The sequence below is a fragment of the Lytechinus variegatus genome, chromosome 2, assembly GCF_018143015.1.
Source record: "Lytechinus variegatus isolate NC3 chromosome 2, Lvar_3.0, whole genome shotgun sequence".
NCBI classification, from domain to species: domain Eukaryota; kingdom Metazoa; phylum Echinodermata; class Echinoidea; order Temnopleuroida; family Toxopneustidae; genus Lytechinus; species Lytechinus variegatus.
Genome location: NC_054741.1, coordinates 37,998,776 through 38,026,045, shown reverse-complemented (window position 1 = coordinate 38,026,045; position 27,270 = coordinate 37,998,776). Strand labels below are relative to the sequence as shown.

At 36.0% G+C, this 27,270-nt stretch overlaps 1 protein-coding gene across 4 annotated transcripts; it reads right to left on the bottom strand.

The window, feature by feature from the left end:
- Positions 1 to 539: 539 nt before the first annotated feature.
- Positions 540 to 26,899, bottom strand: LOC121408043 (leucine-rich repeat extensin-like protein 2). 4 transcript variants are annotated; one of them, XM_041599354.1, is made up of 7 exons: positions 25,457 to 25,757; positions 24,926 to 25,004; positions 21,871 to 24,563; positions 17,808 to 17,979; positions 15,156 to 15,330; positions 2,433 to 2,655; positions 540 to 1,876 (listed from the first exon to the last, which is right to left on the bottom strand). In XM_041599354.1, the coding sequence occupies exons 4-7, from the start codon at positions 17,825 to 17,827 to the stop codon at positions 1,680 to 1,682; spliced, it is 615 nt and encodes a 204-aa protein (XP_041455288.1). In that variant the 5' UTR covers positions 17,828 to 17,979; positions 21,871 to 24,563; positions 24,926 to 25,004; positions 25,457 to 25,757; the 3' UTR covers positions 540 to 1,679. The 4 variants fall into 4 exon arrangements, with proteins under 4 accessions (XP_041455288.1, XP_041455287.1, XP_041455290.1 ...); XM_041599353.1 differs by lacking the exon at positions 25,457 to 25,757 and having other exon boundaries at positions 21,871 to 21,949; positions 22,397 to 24,563; positions 24,926 to 25,126; XM_041599356.1 differs by lacking the exons at positions 21,871 to 24,563; positions 24,926 to 25,004; positions 25,457 to 25,757 and adding exons at positions 25,281 to 25,282; positions 26,825 to 26,896.
- Positions 26,900 to 27,270: the final 371 nt, after the last annotated feature.

Here is a 27,270-nt window from a genome sequence, read left to right as displayed (position 1 = left end):
GACAAAAATTATGCAAGAAAAATCTTACCTCTACATTCAACATTACACTTTTTACACAAATGCACAAAAAAAAAACACCCCAGAAATTTGGAAATCAAGTTCCAGTGGTCAAGAGATGTGAGGTTTTTTATATGCCAGAGACAACATACCTAAAATAAAAATATTTATGGAACTCAAGAATAGCTTTTGTTTTCATATGCTGATTTATAAATGCATTTAACTTGAAGGGTTGGCAGAGACTGGGCATATATTGGGTATATGTGGAGCGTTGTGGCCCAGTGGATTAGTCTTTGGACTTTGAAACAGAGGGTCGTGGGTTCGAATCCCAGCCATGGCGTAATTTCCTTCAGCAAGAAACTGATCCACAATGTGCTGCACTCAACCCAGGTGAGGTAAATGGGTACCGGTAGGAAGTAATTCCTTTAAAAGCTGTGTGCGCTATGAACACCTAGCTTAGCCGGGTAATATAGGAGCGCCTTGAGCACCTAACAAGGTGGATATGTGCGCAATATATATACCCTATATTATTATTTATTATCATATCATTCTGTATACCGTAACAGTATCTGCTGATGAAAGTCGTAAGAAAGAAATTCATATTAATATATAGATAGGCCTAACGTTACTCACTCTAATGGGTACTTTGCAATAGAGTACCGAAGTGATGACCTCATACAAAACTTCTTTTTGCATTTCAGCATTTTTAATACCATATTTTGGTAGAGCATAATGAAAAACCCCCACTGCATTTTTGTACCAAAATTTGGTGAGAATCAGTCCATGGGGGCTTGAGATATGACCTCATGAATACATTGACTTCAGTGGGACTAATTATGTATTCATGAGATCATATCCTAGGGGCCCCATGAACGATTCTCACCAAATTTTGGTAGTGAGGTTTTTCATCACGTTCTACCAAAATATGGTATACAGTGTAAAAAGCGCTGAAATACAAAAAGTGAAAATTGATGACGTCACACTTCGGTACTCTTTACCATCACCAATAATTGAACTGTGCAAATATTTATATTAAAGCATAAATTTGTACAGCACAGCTGTCATACAAAATGGATTTAGCTGTGCTAGATAAGACTTCTTTTTATTATACTGCAAAGTAAAGGAAGTTAGAATAAAATTCTCATACTCACAATTATATGTATGGGATGCTACATTTAAGAGCAGAAGACCAGAAAGGGATCAATGCTAATAAAGATGATGAGTTCTGTGTATCATAATCCAGGCTGTTGTATGTAATATGTACAATGTATATTGGGTAATGCAAATTCTTTGGCTTTGCTCTGTATAGAGCAAATACCATCATTCCCCTTTTTCTTTATTCAGAAAATATTTTTCAACAGTGGAATGCACAATTATTTTCACACAATTGGATATCAAAACATATGCGATGGCATTTCAAATCAGACATCGTGTAGCTTATTTGCCTACCAGAGGCAAAGGAAATTATCAACTTGTACAGGTTTAACCCTCATACAACACCTACATGTAGAGCATCTTTGAGAGTTTGGATGTACTGAAAATAAAAACAAGTTCTCACTTCAATTTGGATCCCTGATCCAAACTTCATCAAGAGACAGATCATGGACAGACATCATTAAAAGCCAAAGACGGAATAAAGAAAGAGAAATTGAATTCAAAGATAACATTATATATTCTTCTATTCATGAGTTACGATATTCCGGTGATGGTATGGACGTATTTACTGTCTGTTCACCTGTAGTGGGCGTGGCTGATACCGTGTAGAGGGGTGGTGCGGGTGAAGTATAACTAGACTGAGTGGTATCTGCTGATATTGATGGTGGTGGTGGTGATGATGGTGATGATGGCAGAGGCACTGTGGTTTCTGAGGCACTACAACCTGCAAAGCAGACAAAGCACAAGAAGGAAAAGGGCATTAACATCCAAATGAAGAAACAATGAAATTTCAACATACAAGTACATGTATACATGTATGTGTATTCCATCATTGACCAATTGGTAATCACAGCAAATTACATCCATGCCGAGAAAGACCCAATTCACAAGATTAGATCTGGAATATAGATCAATCTTGACCGTAAGTTCTTCTGTCTGTACATATCTTTTGTATGATTTTCAGCAACGAAGATGTGAATAACTGCTAGTGCTAATATAAATATATTTTACCAATTTCATGTATGTAGCTCTTGAATCATCAACACGTTTAATATTAGAATCAACATTAAAATGACCTAATACAACTATGGAGAAATTCATGAATAATTTTATCACTAATTTTCATTGAAAACTGATGAATATAAAGCTAATCCTTTCACCGGATTGGCCAAAACTAGCTAGAGAGCAACTTTATCCATGCAAATCATTGACAAGCTATTTCGTGAAACTTTCCCCCTCTCTCTTCTATGGCTTGCAATACGAGAACTCTATGAACGTACCCGTTTCAGTAGGGGATGAGTTAACATACGGTGGAGGTAGATCCTCATATTTAGGTAGCTTCCATTCACTGCCTTGTTCCATACCCCCTATAATGCCAGAGTAAGGGGGTGGTTCAGGGAATGCCCCTACTGGACTGTTACCAGTCATAACATGGGGGTACGCTGGTCTCTCTTCAAAACCTTGGTTCTCACTGTGTTGTAGGGTGTCGGCATGGGCTAAGATCTGCACCAAAAATAAACCAACAGAAGCATAATCAAATATGAGTCAAGATCGTACTGAAAAGGTTAAAATGGGAGTGAAGGGGGGGGGTTACAATGTACTGATATGGGATTCGATAGTCGATCCATTCCATAGAAGGTTGTTGAAACTATAGGAAAATTTAGTATGCAGTGTACCAGTACTTGTACATGTACCTGCATGCCAAGTGTGATATTCATTATACCCCCTTCTCTCTCTCTCTGTCTCCACCTCTCTCGTCATTTGATCTGCAATAATTGTTTGATTTAATTGCTATAGGAAGATTCCTGGCAATTTACCAATGTGACAAATAAAAAAGGAATTAATGCAGACACTAAAAAAATAAGTCTGATTTTCACAACATACAGTACTGGTCCATCATGTACTGATTTGAAGAGCAAAAACAATGTAACGAACTATGTACACTGTCAAATGTTTCACTATTTTTTTTTAGAAAAATAAACTGTGTTTGCTTGAAACCTTAATAGAGTACCGAAGTGTGACATCAATTTTCACATATCAGCGTTTTTGACACCATATTTTGGTAGATCATGATGAACAACTGTCATCATGGTACTCTATTATGAGGATACAGTGATGCACATGTATACATGTACATTTGTACATGTATATGCACATGTAGTGAAAAAAAACCTTTATTCCATTCATGGATATTGCTTTTATTTCAATAATAAAGCATTAATGAAAACAAATAAGCAATGAATATGCATTATACTGCATACTACATGTACACCCACATCAATTACATGTACTATAAAGAAACAAAATTATACTTGAATTAATCTAGTAAAAGTCACATACACGTACATGTACATTAATACCAACTAATTATAATTTGAACAATCATTTATTTCTTGAAATTTCTAGAAAAATAAAATTCAATACAAACTGAAAAGTTTGCTGTAATCAGAAAAGTGTAATTTCACACACAAATGGTGTACCAGTATATTGAAATACAACACAGATTTTTGAGATTCCGTTGTTTGCCAGAATGTCCCAAATATATCAAACAGGACAATGCACATACATGTATGACTACAAAGCAAGAAAAAGAACTTAAGATAAAAGTAAGAATCAAGAAATCATTGCTTTATTAAAGGTCAAGTCCACCTCAGAAAAATGTTGATTTGAATCAATAGAGAAAAATCAGACAAGCACAATGCTGAAGATTTCATCAAAATCGGATGTAAAATAAAAAAGTTATGACATTTCAAAGTTTCGCTTATTTTTAACAAAATAGTTATATGAACGAACCAGTTACATCCAAATGAGAGAGTTGATGATGTCACTCACTATTTCTTATGTTTTTTATTGTTTGAATTATACAATTTTTTCAATTTTTACGAATTTGACGATTAGGACCTCCTTGCCTGAAGCACAAAATCTTAAAATACTGGAATTCCACGTGTTCAAGGAGGAATGAAACTTCATTTCACATGACAATGACGAGAAAATCAAAATATTTCAAACAATAAAAAACAAAAGAAATAGTGAGTGAATGACATCATTGACTCTCTCAGTTGGATGTAGCTGGCTCGTTCATATAACTTTCTTATTTTACATCCGATTTTGATGAAATTTTCAGTGTTATGCTTGTTGAATTTTTTCTCTTTTTATTAAATTCAAGTTTTTTGGGGGGTGGACTTGTCCTTTAAAGTCAAAGTATTAAGAAATAATGAGAAGCATGTACAATGAACTAGCAAGAGGGATATGTGTTCCTCATAAACAGCATTATGCATCATAAAGGTACTACATAACCAGCTGTGAGTGATAACGATTTCACTCGTGAGTGATGATAACATTGACCTGGAAAGGCTGACTATAAGCTATGTATGCATATTGTTTTGTTTTTGAAGTATCTTTTGGGCAAGTCCAAGCAAATGTCCCCTCAATTGTCAAAAATTAATCTTGACTTTATGTAAAAACAATTGCTACATGTATGATACTGTAGCCAAAGGGTTAAAGAATCTACATTGTACTTAGTAAAACTAAATATGTAAATTATGCAAATTTATGCTAAAATGGGTTTCCCTCATTTGCATAATTTGAAACAGCAGCTTACATATGGGAAAATCTAAAAATATTCACCTAATATCAGTTGAATTTATTTTTCAAATCTGGTTCCTTTATGAACATGGACCCTCTTAGCTATGATTACACTTGCAATTGGTAAGAGAGGAACAGCTCATTAATTTGCAAATTATGCGATTTCCTTGACCCATGTGTCCCATACATATTGAAAGATTTAAGTACATTTTTCTTTTTTTCCTTTTAATATCAAACATTGACATACATGTATCATATTGTTTGAAGTTCTAATTTTTTTACTGTACTTTGAATTCCAAACAAAAATTAATAAAACTAGGTTTTGAAATTAAATTCATTTCTTTTATTCTATAACTAATTGAAAAATGCTCTGGGACATTTGAATACAAAGTGAATTGGCAATGCATAAAACAGTTAAATGTTTGATCATTAAAAAGACCCAAATTAGCTTGTTTCTTTAATTAAAAAAAATAGCTTCGATTTTATAGTAACTTGGGAAATTACCACTCCATTAAAAGTCCATTTTATTTCTTACCTTCATGTAGTATGAATTCATTTGTAGATTGAATATAAAGGCAAAAGCTATGAAGAAATTCATAATTACATTCATGAGCATACCTGTTCATTGGAGACTACTTACGTACTGTCCAATACGTAAAGGTATGCAATGTCTCATCCGTAAGGTGTACTTTTTGTGATGAAATTTATATAAACAAAATATGCTTACATGTAATTCTTTTTCATTAAAACTTTACTGACATATAGTTCAGTATTGTAGCTTTTTACGCAGCTAAATACAATTTCATCAAATTAAAAGAATTTTTTACTTGAACTACAATTTGAAGAAATAATTGTGGTCCCATACGCAAGGTGGTACATTTTCATAGATAAAATATTGAATCTGGGGGGGAGGGGCACTCAGTATATAATGCATAGTGGGTATGTGCCACTGAGGGGACCCCTTTTTACACTCAAATTTCTGTTCCAAGGCATAGCGTTTTTGCCTTATTGAGAAAAAGAACAAAGAAAGCCGCTCCAAAGCATATCATTTTCTTCTTATCGTGAAAAAAAAGGAAAAAAATCCGCTCCAAAGCTTCACATATTTTCCGTTACGCCATTCCGGTCGCATTGATCTGTTACAATGAGCTGCAATTTTGGTGAAAAGCGGCCGGAAAGCGCTGTCCGACTATTGCCTCTGTGCTAGCGCAGACAACACCTGTGCTGCTGGGCTTGCTGCATGCACTGTCTGCCCGTTCCATAGGGATGCATACGCACTCACACACAGGCGACCCATTCTAAGGACCCCCGTTTTCACAAACATTTGTAGTTCCGAAGCCCGTTCCGAGGACCCTCCTTTTTACAATAAACCCACTCCAAGGCCCCCTTTTTTGTCTCGCCCACGGCACATCCCTACTACTTTTTGGTCGTGTACCCCCCCCTCCCCTGGGATTTAATCAAAGGTCAAATGTCATCAAACTTCATAACATTCTTTTCATAGGTGTCCATCATACTACTAGTATAAATAATACACAGCAAAATCCAAATTTATTCTTGGATTTGCCCTTCTACAGAACATTACCATAAAACTGCAATCTTGCCTTGGCCTGAGTTTTCTATCCATATTTAGAACTTATTTTGGAGCCAAGCTTTGATAGCTATTAAGAATCCCATGACAATAACTTCCTACTCAGCACATGGAAGGATGCCAAGACAGATAAATTTGATTAACTATTTTAGACTAACTTACAGGATACATCATCACAATTAAATCTGAGGAAAGGAAGTATTATCTCAAGTCATCCTTAAAACTTCTTCCCCAATTCATATTCCTTTTACTATCTTAAGGACAGCTTTATTTTTTTAATAACAAATTTTTGATGCCATTTCTCAACTTAACTTGTAATATTCTACAATGTAGTTGTCTAATACCCTTTTCATAAACCTATCCTCCAATTAGCCGCCTAAGAGTAATGCGGATAATTCAATAAAAATTGCGTTCATAAACTCCGAAAATAAGCCGCTTTATTTTTACGAGCGCCCGTCCTGAAAAAGGCGGATAATCGCCATGACAACTGGACACGCCCCCTCCGATGCGGTTGTGTTGGAAAAGGGTGACCTTGTGACCGCACCATGGCAATTATCCGCATTATTTGGAAATGCGTTCATAAACTCAAAATCTTGTCCCGATGCTGCTATTATGCGGATAATAGCAGCATCAGAGTAATGCAGATAACTCTTGTCCTCCTCCAATTTTACGACCAAATTATGCTGCTATTAGCCGCCTAATTCATTTTAATGGGGTTTATGAAAGGGGTATAAAACAACAATTTGTTGACAGACCAGTGCCTTTGTCAAGAGAAAACTTAACATTGTTTACATAAATAGGAAGCTGTTGGGGTGTACCAACAATTCAATTGTCTTGGAATAATCTTAATGCTGCAGCTGACTCTGGCCTCATGATCATTACTTAATCCTCCCTATTCACAAGACACCGTTCTCACTACCTTCCCAAAACTAGTTTTAATAGTGGAAACTAGTTAACATGTAATAAGAATGGTCGAAGCGATCTTGGAAGCGATAATATAAAAATAAAACCACTTCGCAAAGTAGTTTTCAATATCGCTTTGCCTCATTAAACTGGTTTTAGCATAAAATGAGGACACAACCGTTTTTTGGGAAGTGTACATTTTGAGTGCGCTACTCACATGTGTAGAATGCCTTCATGTACAGTGTGGTTTCGAATTTCACGCAAAACGTGTCATCCCACTGAGAGCATTTCCATAGCAACAAGATTGCTTTACATGAAGTGATTTTGAAAATCACTTTCATGTGATCAAAAAGGGAACGCTTGCAAAGCGATCTTCCAAACTAGTTTCCTGAACCGGTTTCCAGTATCTAGTTTTAGAAAGCCTAATGAGAACGGGGTCTTATACACACACACAGACACACAAGGAAAGTGCAAAGTGAAATACAAGGAAACACCTTCATACATGTATGTTTGTATTCAAATAATCATGCTTCATGAGAAAAGTAGGGATAAAGAATTGTGTTTTTTTTTTGCTTACATGTATCATAGGTGGCCTCTGCATATTTTTTTTAAATTTTCAATACTATATTTTGTGCTTTAATAGAAATTGTATCCTCTGTTATCACTCCATTATCATAAAATTGTCACATGGTATTACTTAATTAAGTCATGATTAGACTCATGTATTGTTAAGTTATTTGACTCATGGGGTACATGTACAATAAATTCAGAAACTCATGCAAAAAAAACACCATTTCATTTTGTACATGTATGTACAGTACGGTACATTAAACATTACTTTTTTAATTTAAAATAATAATAATATTTGTAGGGCGCTTTATACTGGTGTTTCAAAGCGCATAGGTTGGCAGATTATAATAATATACAGTCAATCCATTAAAAAAGAAAAAAGAAAAAGAGAACAAGTTATGAGAAAAGGTGAGTTTTAAGTGACGATTTGAAAATTTCCAAGGAGGGAGCATTTAAAAAACATTTACGTTCAAAATATGTAGGCCCTTTACCAATAAAATTCAAATCAAAGATTCCTATGTTACTTTTTTTAAAGGATCCTATTAAAGCTGACATGTTTTTTTAATATTATTGGTTGTTTTGGGGTTTTTGTTGCTGGATCAACTATAAATTCCATAAAAGAAAATACAAATGCACATATTGACACTCAGGGGACAGTCAAGTAATGACATATTAACCAAATTAATTAAAATATTGCTTTGGATTCAGGAATACTCAGAATACAATCTTCCATACCTACATGTACATGCACTTTACAGGACTGGTAAACATACATGTACAATGATGTGAATTCAACTCCTCATTTCCCACAAATTTCTACATCTCAGCTGAAAGTATCTTTACTAGAGGTGGGGAATTGCACATGGTTGTAACGACATTAAGTTATTACGCAAGGCCAGCACACAGTAGGTGGTTTCAAACCGCCTCGATCACAAGAATCCCCGTTAAATTACGAGAACTTTTTAAGGCTAAAAAATACCAGTTAATTATTCCTGCATTCACACCGCCCCGAAACACATCCTTCGGGATAAGTTCCCGAAGTTACGAGAATGCGCAGTGTGGTCTGATAAGCAGGCAAGGCGCGAGATTCAAAACCCAGCAGCCACCCACGCCGCCGCGCCCAACGACACGCTGGGCTAAAAGTTCCCGTAATTTGCTTTCACATTGCCAAAATACCTGCGACCTTGGAAAAATCCCCACGAAAGTTCTCGTAATTTCGCCAAGTACATGTACCTACTATTTATAGCGGGTACATGTATTTTCTTTCGGGGAAATTACGCGTAGTTTGCTTTCACATTACCAAAATACCTGGTATTTTCTGATCGGGGTAAATTTCCCGATCAGAGAATACCTGGAACTGGCGAACTTCGAGGCGGTCTGAAACCACCTAGTGTGAACACCCCCTTGGTCATTGTATTTGAATTTCACTCAAGTATATGCTCCAGCTATTGTTATGCAGTGATACCAGCGAGTGCACAAGTGCATTGAATTCTACAGTCTTGTAATCTCTACATATACTTAATACACAACCCACCCTTTCATGAGATAGGAATCTTAATTTGAATGACGATTTCAGGGAAAAATAAGGCTTATGACAAATTTTCAGCAAATGTATTGTCAAATCGAACTACAATCATGAACTCATTCTACTACAGAGGTGAATTCCAGTCGAGTTTCATTCAAATTTCGTTACAAATTTGTCATGTGAAAGGTACGTTGATTCTTTTAAGCCGAATTGCAATTAATATTAGTATGATTCAAGATTCATGTGTGAAAAGGCCCAACATCCAACCAGATCCAGCTCGTGTCATGGAAGCATGCCAGACAGGTACAGAGGAAAAACTCCCTAGCAGTAAAGAACTCCAAACATCATTCAAAGACATGCAGTTTTATTTGTGAACCCAGTAGGATGGGGGTCCGGTGTCTGGACACTTGAAATTGTTGAAACTTTTTTTGTCTTTAGATAAAAAAAAAATATGAATTCAAAATGGTACCTTTCTCCAGATTTGTTTCCTAGAATATTGCCTACATGTATTAATTATTATTTGGCTTTCCTTAAATTTGGAGCTCTCTGTGGTTTCAATTCTCAAACAATGCAATATTTCAAAAGGGCAATAATCCTTGTTTCTCATGTCAAAATGAAGAGTAAAGGCTTCCATTATGGTAGAGATCCTTAGTACTAGTATACTACCCCTTTGAAGACAGGGTTGGATTAAGGGTTGACAGAATCACTGCCAAAAGTGATTTAGGTGAGGAGATATAGTGAGCCCTATCTAGTGAGACAAAAATAGAAACATAGTGATTGCACATGAAAACTCAATGAGCTACATCCTTCATGCCTACAATAACAAATTCATAAGCTCAGCACCATTTTCATAGCATAACACTGACCAACTTAATGTTTTTCATGGTAGACGGAGGTGGGGGGGGGGTTAGCTATAAAAAGGGTACATACATGTACTACTGCCCGGGGGGGGGGGGGCACTCGACCAAAAAAGTGGTAGGGGTGTGCCGCGGGCGAGACAAAAAACGGGGGCCTTGGAGCGGGCTTATTGTAAAAAGGGGGGTCCTCGGAACGGGCTTCGGAACGACAAATGTTTGTGAAAACGGGGGTCCTTGGAACGGATCGCCAGCGTGTGAGTGCGTATGCATCCCTATGGAACGGTCATGCGTGCATGATGCAGCTAGCGCGGCCTCCGCCGGGGGAGCTCTGCGGCCGCTTTTCACCAAAATTGCAGCTCATTCAATGCGATCGGAGCGGCGTAACGAAAAATATGCGAAGCATTGGAGCGAATTTCTCTCTTCTTTTTTCTCGATAAGAAGAAAATGCTATGCCTTGGAGCGGCTTTTTTTGTTCTTTTTCTCAACAAGGCAAAAATTCTATGCCTTGGAACGGAAATTTGAGTGTGAAAATGGGGGTCCCCTCCGCGGCACATACCCACTATGCATTATATACTGAGTGCCCCCCCCCCCCCCCCCGGGACTACTGCTCTTCCTTATGACAGGTCTCGAAGGTTTACTATACCCAATCACATGTTTTTACATGAGTGTGGTTAGGCAGTGTAGTATTTGAACAAAAATCCTCATAACCAAACAAATATAAACACAATGTCATCTCTATCTACACTGTACCATTATAGTGCATCAAACATGCACGATGTGGCCAATATGCAAGTTTTTTTTTTCAATTATCAGTTTGACTTTGCTCCATCAGCAGAATATTTTCTCTTTGTCATTGACTTTATCCTACCAATATATCTGGAAAAAGATTGGTTGTTCATCTCCAAACATTTTGTAATATAATAAATTGCAGTACAGCTAGCCTATGTCCAATTTCATAAAGACACGGGCAAGATAGAATGGTCTTGGTGGATATGAAGCATTCAGGCCTTTGTTTACAATCTTTATAATTCATAACAAACTTTAAACAAAGGAAATCAAATATTCACCAATAAACAGAAAATTGAATATATATTGCTTGTTTAATATGAACATGTAGGGAGCCTACATGTAGAATGTGGATATATACATGTATGGGTGTCCTATATGGATAAAGTATGTGTACAATGGAAGATCTTGTCTTTTAGTTGAGTAATCTGCGGAATATCTGCCTTCATAGTAGACAGGTGGCTGGCTGTCTTACACAGTATTTTAATTCAACATTGAGTCATACACATTGTCAATGATGAGGGTTATCCACAGAAAGGCAGCCACCCCAGCCTCTAGCTCATGACGTCACATACACAAAAAGAGAAATCCCAGTGTACTGTACACTATGAGGAATAAAAAGGAGGATAATAATAATTGGCATTTTATATATAGCGCCATCTATCTAGAAATGTTCTATTGCAAGGCGCTGTTGTTAATATTATTATTATTACCCTGGCTTTAGCTCGAGCTGCCTCTCAGCGCTCATGCATTCAAGGAATTAATCCTGCCGGGTACCCATTCACCTCTCCTGGGTCGAGTGCAGCACAGTGTGGATAAATTTCTTGCTGAAGGAATTTACGCCATGGCTGGGATTCGAACACACGACCCTCTGTTTCAAAGTCAGAAGACTTATCCACTGGGCCACAACGCTCCACATACATATGTACATGTTCATGTATGTATTTACATCTCCTTTGACAAATTGTCTAAAAATGAACACTATAACATTTTAAACAACCTTTATGACAGGGGAGTGGAACTCATAGGAGCTCTCATGCACAATGAACCTTTTGCAATTGGGCTATATGATAGGAGTACCCTCCTTCCTCTCTCTCTCAGAAATACATAATAATGCAAATTATATTGGTTTAAGATCATGTTACTGTATTATTGTGTACACATACATGTATCCTTTTTAAATTGAAAACTATTGGAAGTTTTGTCATACTTATCCCAACCTACTGCATAAATCTGCAACATTAAAAAAGCTTCAATAAAACATTGCATTGATTCAGGATATTTCTTTGTTTTTACTCTGTACCAATGTACTGTATATTCCGGGAGGCCAATTCATAAAGCTATTTGAAAGTTCTCTGAAAGTGACTCTTATGGTGATCGTTTCTTGTGGTAAATGTTATTCATATTAATGTTCATTGGTGATTATCAAGCATGGAAAGGTACAACAGTCGTTCTTAAAGTCGCTTCTAACTAATACCGTGTGAGACCAAGGGGTCCCAAAAGCACCCTAAACAAGTATTTTCCATATTCTGAAAAAGCACCCCTTAAGTATTGGCATGTGACACCTTACCCTTAACAAATATTGGAAACAAAATGATGCCCTTAGCAAGTATTCCCTGAATTGAACCCCTAAACAAGTGCAGTGATATTATGTCACGGACATCAGTTTTACCTTTACATGACATGACATCATTAGGCCCCACCTCCCACACCTCGCGCAAATCGGACTATAAAGACATAGTGATGACTGCAAAAATTACATCCCATATAACATATTATTCTTTTTACCCTTGCAAATTTTGACCTTAAACACGTACACATATAGCTTTCCTAGCGAAATATTTACCCTTTTCTCATTATCAAGTCCACCCCAGAAAAATGTTAATTAGAATAAACAGAGAAAAAACAAACGAACATAATGCCGAAAACCTCATCAAAATTGGACGTAAAAATAAGAAAGTTATGGCATTTTAAAGTGTCGCTTATTTTTCCCCAAACAATTCTATGCTTACCTCAGTGATATGCAAATAAGAGAGTTTATGATGTCACTCACTCACTATTTCTTTTGTTTCTTATTGTTTGAATTAAACAATATTTCATTTTTTTTACGGATACGACAATTATGACCATCTTGTTTGAACCACAAAATGTTAAAACAGTCAAATCCCACATGTTAAGGGAGGAATGAAACTTTGCTCACATGACATTGAGAAAATTCCAATATTTCATACAATAAAATGCAAAAGAAATAGTGAGTGGGTGATGTCATTGGTCCCCTCATTTGCATACTGACCTGGATGTGCATATAACTATTTGGTGAAATTTAGCAAAACTAAACTTTAAAATGTCATAACTTTCTTATTTCAGATCAGACTTTGATGAAATTTTCAGTGTTATTCTTGTTTGATTTTTCTCTTTCTAATCAAATCATCTTTTTGTTGGGGTGGACTTGTCCTTTAATTATTTTTGACACCCTTATCACGTTACATACGTAACATGAAAAAGACATTCTTTTATGTGTATTTTTATCGAGCATGGTATCCACTCGTCAATGTAAGTGGCCCCCCTCCCGGGGCTTTGGTATACTGGCTCTATTACATAAGCGTGAGACTTTTGCTGTTAAAGCTTTTCATCGCATCTTGTGAAAGGGAAATGTATCAATTACATTAATGATAACTTCAAATAGCCAAACGCAATGGGAAAATAATATTGGATTTTATTGACTATTTTCAACCATCTCCACTTGCGTATCCAGCATCAACTATGACAAAGAAACGTACGTGTATGGGCCCTTGCACAAGCATCAAGATTGGGCCCATGAAATGCTTTGTAGGATCTGATGCTGGACATATGCGCCTAATCTTAACGCTAATTGGCTTTAAATTGAAAGAAAGGACATTAAACATAAAAGGAATTAAACTTAGCATGTATCGTGCATAAAGTTCAGATATAACTGAAAGCCTATTCTGTTAAAAAATTAATCAATTCATCTTATTTGGAATAAATTACTGCCCCCTCCCCTCATTACAAACAGGAACATGTGACAGTATTTCTATTCCAATTTAGTTTAAAGTACATGTAAGGGTGGGGGCCTCTTTCAACAGGAAATATTCAATGAACCTTCCTCCTAAAGATTGATATAGATTTATGCTCATGTACATGTACCAACATTCGGTACAGAGGACTGGTGAATTTGTGTCATGTATTATTAGATTGTGTCTAACTGATAAAATTGGACTTTATTTGGCAGTTGGTTCATGGAAAGTTGATAATAAAACAGATTACTCTGTAATTCGCTGATCCTATTTTGTAAATAGGATGGAGCAACATTATTCCAAGTGATTCACCATGATCAGCAAATTATTCTGCAGTTTGATCTGATAATACAGGCAGAGCATTACGTAGCAGGACTGTATATAGAATGGACATGAATGTGTTTGTTTCCCCTTTTTCCATAGTGAAATTCCTCTTAATGCAGCATGCTTCTTTTACCCCATTTGATATAACTTCTGATAAAGGCCCCTCTTCTTTTTTCCCCATTTTATTAAGCAATTAACAACATTATCTTTCTGTAGGGGCAGAGGAACAGGGGCAGGGCAATGCCTAAAATATCCCTATTATCTACATGTATTTTTCTAAATATTCATATTGTGAAATATTTCCTTTTTTTATTCATTTTATCTCTTTGTTTTCACTCCTGAAGGAGCACTACAAACAAGACATAGCTTTAAACTTGAACATTCACTTTATGGCTAAAAGGTGTCTGACATCTCACTCCAGAGTGCCCAATGGGAGGCAAAAAGATTACCCCTCTCCATATCTTATCAGATATCATGGCCCTATACATGTATGTATGTTCTCTTCGAGCAATAAGAAGTGTCTTTGGGATGCGAAATTTCCCAGCGATCACCTCCTCTTCAGCAAACAAAGTCATTTCAATGGGAATAATTTTTCTATAAATTCTGAACAAACTATAAACTATATTAGAACTTGTAGTGCCAAAACAGTCCATAAGCAAGTTTTCTACAATTTTCCAAACCACTTCCATAAGGGAATAAGTTAAAACAAGACAAGAAATATTGTTTTTTTTTAATCAACTAAGACTTCTAACATCATATCTACATGTACATGCAAGGAACAACAATTTTGTAACACAATTCTTAAAAAAAAAAAATTAATATCAATGACTCACCTGTCTATCTTCCTGTCTATTTCTACCTCGCGATGAGCGACCTGTTACCACTGCTCGTCTTGTCGTCCCATCTGGCATTACGATGTGAACCTCCCTGGCTAGAGCAGCACGACGTCGCATGTGATACCAGCAGAAATAAAGCCCAAGCTTTAGGAACAGGGCTACTACAACCAATCTATGAAGAGATATCAAATATTTTTTACCTTAAAGGACAAGTCCACCCCAACAAAAACTTGATTTAAAAAAAAGAGAAAAATTCAACAAGAATAACACTGAAAATTTCATCAAAATCGGATCTAAAATAAGAAAGTTATGGCATTTTAAAGTTTTGCTTATTTTCAACAAAATGGTTATATGAACGAGCCAGTTACATCCAAATGAGAGAGTTGATGACATCACTCACTCACTATTTCTTTTGTATTTTATTATATGAAATATGAAATATTTGTATTTTCTCGTCATTGTCATGTGAAATGAAGTTTCATTCCTCCCTGAACACCTGGAATTCAATTATTTCAACATTTTGTGCTTCAGGCAAGGAGGTCTTATTTCGTCAAATTCGTAAAAATTGAAATATTGTATAATTCAAACAATAAAAAAACAAAAGAAATAGTGAGTGAGTGACATCATCGAGTCTTTCATTTGGATGTAACTGGCTCATTCATATAACTATTTTGTTGAAAAAAAGCGAAACTTTGAAATGTCATAATTTTCTTATTTTATATCCAATTTTGATGAAATTTTCAGCATTGTGCTTGTCTGATTTTTCTCTATTCATTCAAATCGAGATTTTTCTGAGGTGGACTTGACCTTTAAATGTCAAATCATGTACAGGTTATTACATAACAATAATAATAATAACAATTTTATATACCGCAAAATTGCCTCTAAGCAGTTAAGAGAAAGGAAAATGAAGTATAAAGGTAATAGAAATACTTTGCACAACAAAACATGTATGATTCTACAAACAAAATTTCTTGTAAAAGGGGCAAATTCATGTTTTCAGCAGGGGGTTGGTTTTACAGAGGTTCTACTACATATGTAATTGATTCACACCTCATTTTGCTAAATCACTATTCATCGACCTTTGTGACATTTGACCTTGAGAGTTGTGACACAAAACTTTTATCAAATCATTGTCACTCACATACATTGTATGCATACATTAAATAGTGAACTCGGCTAAGATTGAAATTGAACTCTCGAACAGTTCTTCAGTTATCACAAAAACAAGATATCTTTAAAAGAAGAGTCCACCCCAGCACAACACTGAAAACTCATGTAAATCAGACATAATGCATTTCAAAGTTTTGCTGAGTTTCCCAATTTAAGAGTTAATATTCACATCTTGGTCGATATGTAAATAAAGAGATATGATTTTGATTAAATTTTCAGATACTAGTTTTTGAGATTGGGAAATTCAAAGACGATCAACGTATAACCAGCTTCAATTTCTTTACATTAACAGTGCACCGCTGATCGTGTTTGTGTCCTGTGTTTTACATGTAAGTGCATTTTCAAGTTGCTCACTGAGTTGCTGTATTTGAAAATCAACATTGAACACACCAGAGAGTGATAAAGTCCACATGAGTATCTTCCTAGGTACAATGTACATGTATGCATGTAAAGTTAGTTTTTTTTTCAATAACAGAGTAGAAGTCCTACTTAGAATAGGGGGTTCAAATATCCCATGAACAGGTTGTATTTCATGAAGAGGAAATTTAATCATATCCTTGTTGACCATATCCAGACACCACTATCCAGACATGATTATCTATCATCTAGACACAAACATTACATGTATGTACTTTTAATTTGACAAGTACATGTACATTACATCATAGAATTTAACATAAAATCCATATCAGGAGTACTGTATCTGAGTAATAGACTGTTCATCTGTACAGCAATGAGGTATTCAAATATCATACATTAAAAGGTAAAAGAAGCAAACAATCATATCGTGAGAAAACTTTTAAAATCAAAGATTAATTAACATTATCATGGATCTGATCTGGTACATTGAAATCAAATATCTTTGTGAAATCATGAAATCTTGGCTGAAAACAAATAATTGTGATGATAACTAACACAAAAAGGCATATGTGGGACAGTGCTTTTAACTATTAATATTGCTCGGAAAAATACCTGACATTTTATGGAATTCCGTGCATATTTTGCTCATCTCTCAGCAATTACATATTTTTTTCCAATTGGCACGTATTTTTCATTCAAATAGGGATCTACATACAAACATTTGGGTCGTTATTTTGTTGGATTCTGTTCTACATGTAACTCATTTAGAGATCGTTACCACAAATGGTATTTATCCTTGAATAAAAGATGCTAATATTGCATACTTGAAAGTCAACTAACAGTTCATTATCTAATTTTCATTCAGTTTCAATTTGTTTCAAATTATTGTATATGTGAATTGAAAAAATGTGACACAGGTTGTAAGAAATTTCATTTACAATGTTAAGTTCACAACCTGACAACAGATCATGCATATTTTCATTCACGATATACATACATGTAGGCCTACAGTATACAGGATACACACGCACAAAGAGATGAAAACTGTTAATAGACTAAAATCACAAATACTTCATCATTTTTTCAAACTGAGTAGGAGCAAACTACAATACTCACATGTAAAAATAATATTCCATAATGGAAGGTTACTAGTAAATCCTAGTAAATATAAAATCTGTATGCCAATCCAGACAGAAAACTTTGCTTCACTCTCTCTTGCCAATTGTTGAATGAGGTATACTCGTAATCCAACTAAATCCAAGAGTCTCCTTGATTCGTCACTTGTTTCCTGTTATAAAGTCAGTCAAAGAGAAGAGGAGCAGTTGAGTATGACACAGACCAGAGGCATGCAGTGTGTCAAAGGTGAAAATAGGGAGAATGGGGGGGGGGGGGGATGAATACATGACAGTACTGTATTATGCTTTTCACACTGCACTTTTTGCCCTAAATTGGTGGGGCTAAGGGGGGGGTCTTAGCCCCACCAATTTCCCGGGGTTAAGCTTAGCCCACTTCGTTTTCACACTACATTGTACGTTTTAGCAAAGTGGGCTAGCACGGTAAATAGTACGGTACTATCTGGCCCTGCAAAAAAGCAGGGTTAGCCGGCTTATTGTGGTGCTAGCACCACAATTGCGGTGCTAAGAGATGCAGTGTGAAAACGAAACAGGGCTAAGGAAAGTGGGGCTAAGCATTAGCCAATCACTGAAGTCGAATTGCACGTTTATCACGCTCTGTTTGGTAAAACCATCAATATTCATGAGCTGAGGGACAGTCCGGGGTTAAGGCATTAACCACGGTTGAGCAGATAGTATGGGGTTAAGGATAGTCCGGGGTTAAGGATAGTATGGGGTTAAGGAAATGCAATGTGAAAAGCATATAGGTGGGTTACGATCATGAGGGGGGAGGGACAAAGAGAAAAAATATCACAGCATGAAAGATGAACAAAAACAAAAGATCTAGCAAGTGGAACATCTCTAGCGGTCAAATGTTGCTTGCATTATGAAAAGTGTGTGTTGAATTTGAGACAATGAAATGATTGTGAATGTAATAATCCAAGGTCATGATTAGTACATGTATATTGAGGATGCCCTGTTGACTGGCCTCAATGTCTGATGAAGACCCATGTTACACATCTACATTAATTTTGTAGAAAATCGCTTACCAGAGTAAAGTATTTTGAAGCTCAGAGGCATTTAAAAAGTTGGTCCATGGATTATTTTCAGCTAATAAATAGCTTATCATTAAATAACACATCAAGATTTGCTGTTACAGTGCAGATTACTAGAAAAATGTTCACTTATGACGTCAACGCGCATGGCGTAAAATACCCATATATGTGCAGATACATGTAGAAGTGCACAAACATGAGGGAATGTCAATAATTGCCTCAAATAACCATTGGTCTTGACTTGGAAACATGATATCCAATAACTGTATCACACTTACAAAAGTTTAATTTGATTGCATACATGATTATGCCAGGGCTAAACAATTTTACAGGGAAAGTAGAATTTGGCATGGCGAGAATTTGAATTTCGCCGGTCCTGTGCACACATGATATATATGCATAATCCCTGGCTCCATGGAAAGTAATAGAGAGTAAAAATCATTCACTAACATATACATGTATGCTTACTCTCAACGGAGCCTGTTCATGAGTGTGTAACGCAAAAAAAAATTACATTTTCGCCCCCAAGATTTCTACATTTCTTCCTGTAAATGGGATACAACTTCATTTACAACATTTACACGATATTGATTTCACAGGCCTCGAAATAGGATTTTGGGGGGGCAAGGCCACTTTTTTGAGGGGCACTTTTTCACTGAGGCCAGCACCAAGGCCATACAGAGGGGCACCAAGGCCACTTTTTAAGGGGCATGTAATAAATTATTTGTAGGTGTTACAGTTTCGTGGCGTGGGGGGGGCTTTCCATAGTCGATGTTATACATCAGATTCATTACCAAACCACATTATTTACTTAAGAAAAAATGAACTTTAATAGTCTGACAACACTCACTGTATGGTGTTTCATAAAGCTGTTCGTAAGTTACGAACGACTTTACGCACGACTGGTGATACCTTCTTGAGCTACATGTAATTACATGTGAATCTGATTAGCACCCAAGAAAGTATCACCGGTCGTTCGTAAGTTGTTCGTAACTGACGAACAGCTTTATGAATCACTCCCATTCAAAGTACTGTACTTACGCATCGCGCGCGCTCGCCAGGACAGTACAGCGCGCGCGACATTTGTGTAGTACACATACATGTACGGAGCTCGCGCTCGTCCATTCTTATGCTGCAGCTTACATAGCATATGTAAAGCGCGCTAGCGGCCGGCCGGCCAGCTGTGTATAGCTAGCTCATCGTTCGGCGCGGCTTCGGACTAGACTGCATACATGCACTGGACGTCGCTGGTAAAGCTAAGGTATTGAATACTTTTTGAGATCGGAGAAGTTTTCCTCGCTCAGAAAAAAGGTGCAGACTTTCAAAAGGGGCACATTATATATCAGAAAAAGGGCACATTTATGAGAAAAAGGGCACCAGGCCATATAAAAAAGGGCACATTTTTAGTGGGTAACTTTTAGCAAAAAGAAGAAGGGCATGACGGCCAGTAATGGGGGCGTCGACGGCCATGGCCGTCGATTATTTCGAGGCCTGATTTCATTTTTAAACAAGAATTCATTCTGGCAGTTTCACCTGCATTACATGTATGCGATTCAATATAGCAGCAATACTGACTTTGAAAACAGCTACATGTATTGAATAATTAACCATGTAAAAGAAAACATGAATATGATAATAAAATACTATGTCCATTGCCCCAACATGACCTTTGACCATGGTCATGTGACCCAAGATCAGGGTTGGCAGGTTTAAAATGGTGTGTTTTAAACACAAGTCTATGCAGTGTTTAAAATCATGTTTTTTTTATTTAAAAAACCCGGGTGTTTTAAAACGTGTTGTAAACTATTGAAGCATGTTTTAATTTTTATAAAACATGCTTTAGTTTACAACGCATTTTAAAAACACCATGCTTTTTTTTTTTACAATTTTTTCTTTTTTAACACAACATACATGTAGGCTTGTGTGTTATAAATTTGCATGGATGTGATTTTAGATGTTTTTTATACTTTTATTTCTAAAGTGGTGTATTATTTTCTTCAAACCAACTAAAACTATTTCTCAACACCACTCTTTTTCTCCTCCTTCTTTCCCCTTTATATTCTCCCTTTCTCCATCGCTTTGTCATGTTCCTTTCCTCACTGTTCAACATTTTACAAACATTTTTTAATTCGTCGGCCTTATGCCAAAAGGGCCTTAACCCGATTTTATGGGTTCTGACTATTTTATAATAAATTTAACACATTTCATGTAAAACTTAATAACTTAACACGTTTATCAAAATTGGCTTCAAAAGCAAAAAAACTACCACAAACTTTTGATTATTAGAGAGGCCAAAACCTTTATAAACGCCATTATCTTGGAATGGCCAAAAGCAGTTAAGGCCCTTTTGGCATAAGGCCGACAATATCTGAGTGCTATGCTCACTTTTTGGACAGGGAAAGAAACACTTTTTAAAATAAGCTCAAATACATGTAATAGTAGTACTTGAATGAAATGGAAGTGTTGCATAAGCATAATAATATTTTACAAAGAGACTGTAAAACTGATGTAACACGCGGAAACTGATGCAGAAAGATGACACACGACACCATTCCTTGTGTTTCGGTTCGTTTAATATCGATGAGTCGTTATATACAAAATTCCACAATTTCCAAGTACAGGAACAAAAGATAAAGAAATTAAAAAAAACCTGCAAAAACCAATGAGAATAAAACAATTAACTAGAATGATGATATATGTTTGAAAAACGCACAAAATAGAAATATACACATATTTGCTTGTGACTCTAAGATAAAACATTCATCAATATGACGTCAAGTAGACTCGTAATAATAAATGATAAACATGTTGTCTATATCCATTCATTAAAACTTATTCAATATTGCCTGAATTCAACTCATCTAATCACAAATTCAGTTCCTCCATCGTTATGGATAACTCTTCCAACAAATAAATGAAATACATAAATGAAATAAATTTACCAACCATCAATTAAAATAGGCCAACAAATTAGCATTGAAATACAGTGGTTTATAAATGATAACCACTCACCCTGGCAATCTGGCCTAGAGGACCATATTATTTCCTCTCGTGATAGCCTCACCCGCTACACGAATGTCATGTCAAATACCTTTAAAAGGAAAGTAACAATTATTACACATAGTAAGCAATCGTTGTGACCCTTTACTCTGAAAACACAAAACTGAAACATTGAATTTACAATTCAATAACCAAAATCTTCAACTCTAAAGATCATTTTACTAAACCGTTTTACTTTACGATTAGAACCGAACACATTTTATGTTTATTACTACATACTACAATCAAGTATACAATTACAAGTAATTAATATAAAATATCACAAAAATCATCTGAAGTGACAAAGACAGATGCACAACTAATTAATTATTCAATTCACAAAACCCCTTAGAATAAGACAAATACATGTATGCTATGCTAGCATAGATAGCACTTTAATATAACCTAACCTCTTATTCCGAACAATAGAAAATACATTGTTAACCAACTTTATAAACTATTGTTCAAAACTAACAGAATTGACAAAATAATATCTTACCTAGAATTCTGACCCGAAAATGAAGAAGCCTCTCTGCCTGCCCCATGAATGGGGTGCAGTGCAGGAGTGAATTGGAGCAAACTCCTCTCTCCCTTTTATGCAGTCATCACTCTCCATAAGCCTTGACCATAATACAAGCTCATAGCTCTGGAATGTGATGTTTTGACCCAAAGACCATTCAGCATCACTCTTACCCAGAAAGAGTGTGAATCATACTTCCTAAAAAGCATGAAGATTGTTTAACATTTCTATTTTTTTACTACTTCTTGTGCACTTCCTCTAAAGGCATCTATTACTTACAGACGAATTATTAAGAGTAATGAAAATATATGAATTTTCAATAAACAGTTCATTTTGACCTGTTACATACTCCCCTACTTAATTGAGTGACGTCCCGGCACTCACTATACCAAAATTATTACAAAAATTAAAGTCCTACTTAAAATAACACTACCTGGAGATGCTTGTTCCCAGTTACAGAACAAATCAATTTACAATTAATCATGGCACTAAATATATAAAGCCAGTAATCACCCGATACAGAATATAAAAATCTCGGCAATAACACGGTATTGGCGAACCCGCACCACTAATACGAACTTCCTGGTCTCGTGACGAGAATAAACACAGAAAACATATCTAGTGCAAAAACTCAACTGTTTCAGTTTTCAAGTACACTCCATATTATGTAATACTAGTCTCATGTTGAGGTTCCTAGCATTGAACATTCCAAGTGCTTCCTAACTGATCCTAACAGCTCCAGAGTTTATACCAACCAATTGTTTAGTTATCAACATAAACCTTCACAATCCATGTATCTCAACGAATAACAGACCATTATAAAATTATAGCCAGTAAAATCAATCACTACAATGTCATCCTTAAACCTCCAAAAATATACCTACTTATACTTTAAGCCGATTCAAACTGTTAAAGAATTACAAGACAATAAACAAATAACAATTACTAGATGTTTCCCCAAATCTTAGCAAATTTCAAATGGAACAATGGTATACCAATATAACACACTGAAAAATCTCATAACTTATGACTAATTCTCTCAACTACCACTGCGTCCTTTCCGGCCTCGAAGGTTAACAGATAAACAAAGGTAAAGAGAAAAACCTTACTGCCCCAATAGTCACTCCAGTATCCCTCTAATGCAATCCCGGTCTCAGATTGAGGTTCTCGAAATTAACATTGATACTTTATCCTGACTAAACCTAGCAGTACTCCTAGCCAAATCCCAGTTACAAATCAGAAAGATCAGCATATTACAATATGATAACCATTATAACACACAGACACATGAAAGTAAAACACTTTCATCAACACGTGGGCTCCCCTACTTTTTCCAAAGTAGCCCCTAAAACTATCAAATACACATTCTGGATCAAGCAATTAATTAACATTAATTCACGCCATAGCTTAATTAAACCGAATATTAATCAAGATCCAAAACAAAAATTAAAAAGTTAACAAACTTCAAGTATCAGACAAAGAAACGCCTCAACTATTCATAGTTAATCATGTTTGCCAAACCCAGAGCTTCTCTGCACATACTGTACTCCCTCCTATCAACATATAAAATACTGGTGTCTCTGGCTTCCTACACCCCAATGTGTGGTTCCCATCCAACCAGCCAAAATTACATAAGAAAGGGGGCATGGACTGTTCCAAACCTTAGCATTACCATGACAACACAAAACTAATCTTCAACAGTACTCAGTATTCCCTTGACCAAAGCCATTTGGTCTGAAAACTCTTACAGGGTATCTCTTAAAATACCTTCCCACTAGTATTAGTCCCTATTAAATACACTTGTAGCCCCACATTATTTTAAACCAAACTACATTTTGGCTACAGCATTCACACTATGCACACACACAAATACATCTTAAACAGTGTTAAAGCTACGTTCATATTTACAAATCAAGATGTCAACGGATGAGCTCCTCAGATTGTCAGGGTTTGAACTTGGTTGTATCCAACGACGAACATCGATCCTGCTGACAACGCCACTTGTAACACGCGGAAACTGATGCAGAAAGATGACACACGACACCATTCCTTGTGTTTCGGTTCGTTTAATATCGATGAGTCGTTATATACAAAATTCCACAATTTCCAAGTACAGGACGAAAGATAAAGAAATAAAAAAAAAAACCTGCAAAAACTAATGAGAATAAACAATTAACTAGAATGATGATATATGTTTGAAAAACGCACAAAATAGAAATATACACATATTTGCTTGTGACTCTAAGATAAAACATTCATCAATATGACGTCAAGTAGACTCGTAATAATAAATGATAAACATGTTGTCTATATCCATTCATTAAAACTTATTCAATATTGCCTGAATTCAACTCATCTAATCACAAATTCAGTTCCTCCATCGTTATGGATAACTCTTCCAACAAATAAATGAAATACATCCATTAAGTGAAATTTACCAACCAACAATTAAAATATGCCAACAAATTAGCATTGAAATACAGTGGTTTATAAATGATAACCACTCACCCTGGCAATCTGGCCTAGAGGACCATATTATTTCCTCTCGTGATAGCCTCACCCGCTACACGAATGTCATGTCAAATACCTTTAAAAGGAAAGTAACAATTATTACACATAGTAAGCAATCGTTGTGACCCTTTACTCTGAAAACACAAAACTGAAACATTGAATTTACAATTCAATAACCAAAATCAATTTAACCAAAACCTTTACTCTAAAGATCATTTTTCTAAATTGTCTCACTAGATTAGAATCGAACACATTTTATGTTTATAACAACATACTTCAATCAAGTATACAATTACAAGTAATTAATATAAAATATCACAAAAATCATCTGAAGTGACAAAGACAGATGCACAACTAATTAATTATTAAATTCACAAAACCCCTTAGAATAAGACATGTATGCTATGCTAGCATAGATAGCACTTTAATATAACCTAACCTCTTATTCCGAACAATAGAAAATACATTGTTAACCAACTTTATACACTATTGTTCAAAACTAACAGAATTGACAAAATAATATCTTACCTATAATTCTGACCCGAAAATGAAGAAGCCTCTCTGCCTGCCCTATGAATGGGGTGCAGTGCAGGAGTGAATTGGAGCAAACTCCTCTCTCCCTTTTATGCAGTCATCACTCTCCATTCACAGATGCTAAGCCTTGACCATAATGATCTACATCATACAAGCTCATAGCTCTGGAATGTGATGTTTTGACCCAAAGACCATTCAGCATCACTCTTACCCAGAAAGAGTGTGAATCATACTTCCTAAAAAGCATGAAGATTGTTTAACATTTCTATTTTTTTACTTCTTCTTGTGCACTTCCTCTAAAGGCATCTATTACTTACAGACGAATTATTAAGAGTAAATGAAAATATATGAATTTTCAATAAACAGTTCATTTTGACCTGTTACATACTCCCCTACTTAATTGAGTGACGTCCCGGCACTCACTATACCAAAATTATTACAAAAATTAAAGTCCTACTTAAAATAACACTACCTGGAGATGCTTGTTCCCAGTTACAGAACAAATCAATTTACAATTAATCATGGCACTAAATATATAAAGCCAGTAATCACCCGATACAGAATATAAAAATCTCGGCAATAACACGGTATTGGCGAACCCACGGGATTTGCGTGCTGTCGCCAAGCGGAAGACAAAGAAATCAAGATGGCAACGTAAACACGGAAGTAAGCTCTTTCCATCTTTTCAAAACAAATCTCTTGTTTTTTTAATGAATTCTTCTTTAAAAATGAAATCAATATCGCAGAAATGTTGGAAATGAAGTTGGAACCATGGCCATGTACATGTTTTAGGGCTAGATCTTTTAGAGGGAAAGTAGAATTCTCGGGGGCGAAAGTTTCTGGTCTTGTACCCGTATGTGTGGAAATATAGGTAGAGCTCCCAGGCGTTAGTGGGGAGTGACCATACGTACAGTACCGTATATAACTTTCACTCCCAAAACGCCCCAGGCTAATCCGGATCGATGGGGTTGGTGTATGTCCGGACTCTGGACACTTTAAAATTTTGAAACCTTTTTTGTTTTTGTATTGCACACAAAAAAAATTGTATACGGTACAATACTTAAACTAATCCGGATGCCATCCCCATCCCCCGGCCCCTGCATCGTTGCGAAGCTGCCAAGTATGTCATCGCCAGAACTCAGGCGGAGCGGATCGCCGAGCTGACCCTCAACTTCAAGCTCGAGCCCAGCTCAGGCCAGTCCGGGAGGACAGTCAGGCTTCACCTTAATCAATCAGGCTATTCTTATCACTCAATGTAAATCTTGCCCGTAAAATACATTCAGCGTATGTAATATAGAACTCAATAAGGTTATAATCGTTCATAAAATAATCACAATCATTTAAATAACCTGAATTTTGAACTTACAATCTTGCTTTGCCTTTGTTGTCTCCGACTCGGTATAAACACGGTATTATTATGGAATACCGGAAGTGCGCGGCAAGCGCGCGCGCGCCAGTCCAGTACACACAAGTACACCGACATACACAGCTCGCTAGACTACACAAATGCTCATAATAGCCTATAGCATTTTTGATCTTTTTATGTAATCCAAATCTTTGCCGATAATCATTTGTAGAAATAAATTTTATCCTCTGCCGTAAATAATGGCTGACCTTAGACATTTATTGATTCAAGACAGTTTAGCACAAGGAGATTATGTTATATGATTACATGCATGAAAAGGGGAAAAATGTTAATTGAAGCAAACAAATATTTCAGTGAAAGGCTCCAAACATAATTATGTAACCTATGATACCACTGGTGGATCCAGGGCGGTCTTCATTCTCTAAGGGGGGGGGGGCATGTG

Bases quoted from the DNA above. Each gene is read 5' to 3' on its own strand.
- LOC121408043 (XM_041599355.1), bottom strand. From the start codon at position 17,827: ATGGAATATTATTTTTACAT. The intron at 2,656-15,155 runs GTGAGTCATTGA...TTTTTGGTGCAG, and splicing joins ATAGACAGGAAGATAGACAG to ATCTTAGCCCATGCCGACAC. The intron at 1,877-2,432 runs GTACGTTCATAG...TCTGCTTTGCAG, and splicing joins CTCATCCCCTACTGAAACGG to GTTGTAGTGCCTCAGAAACC.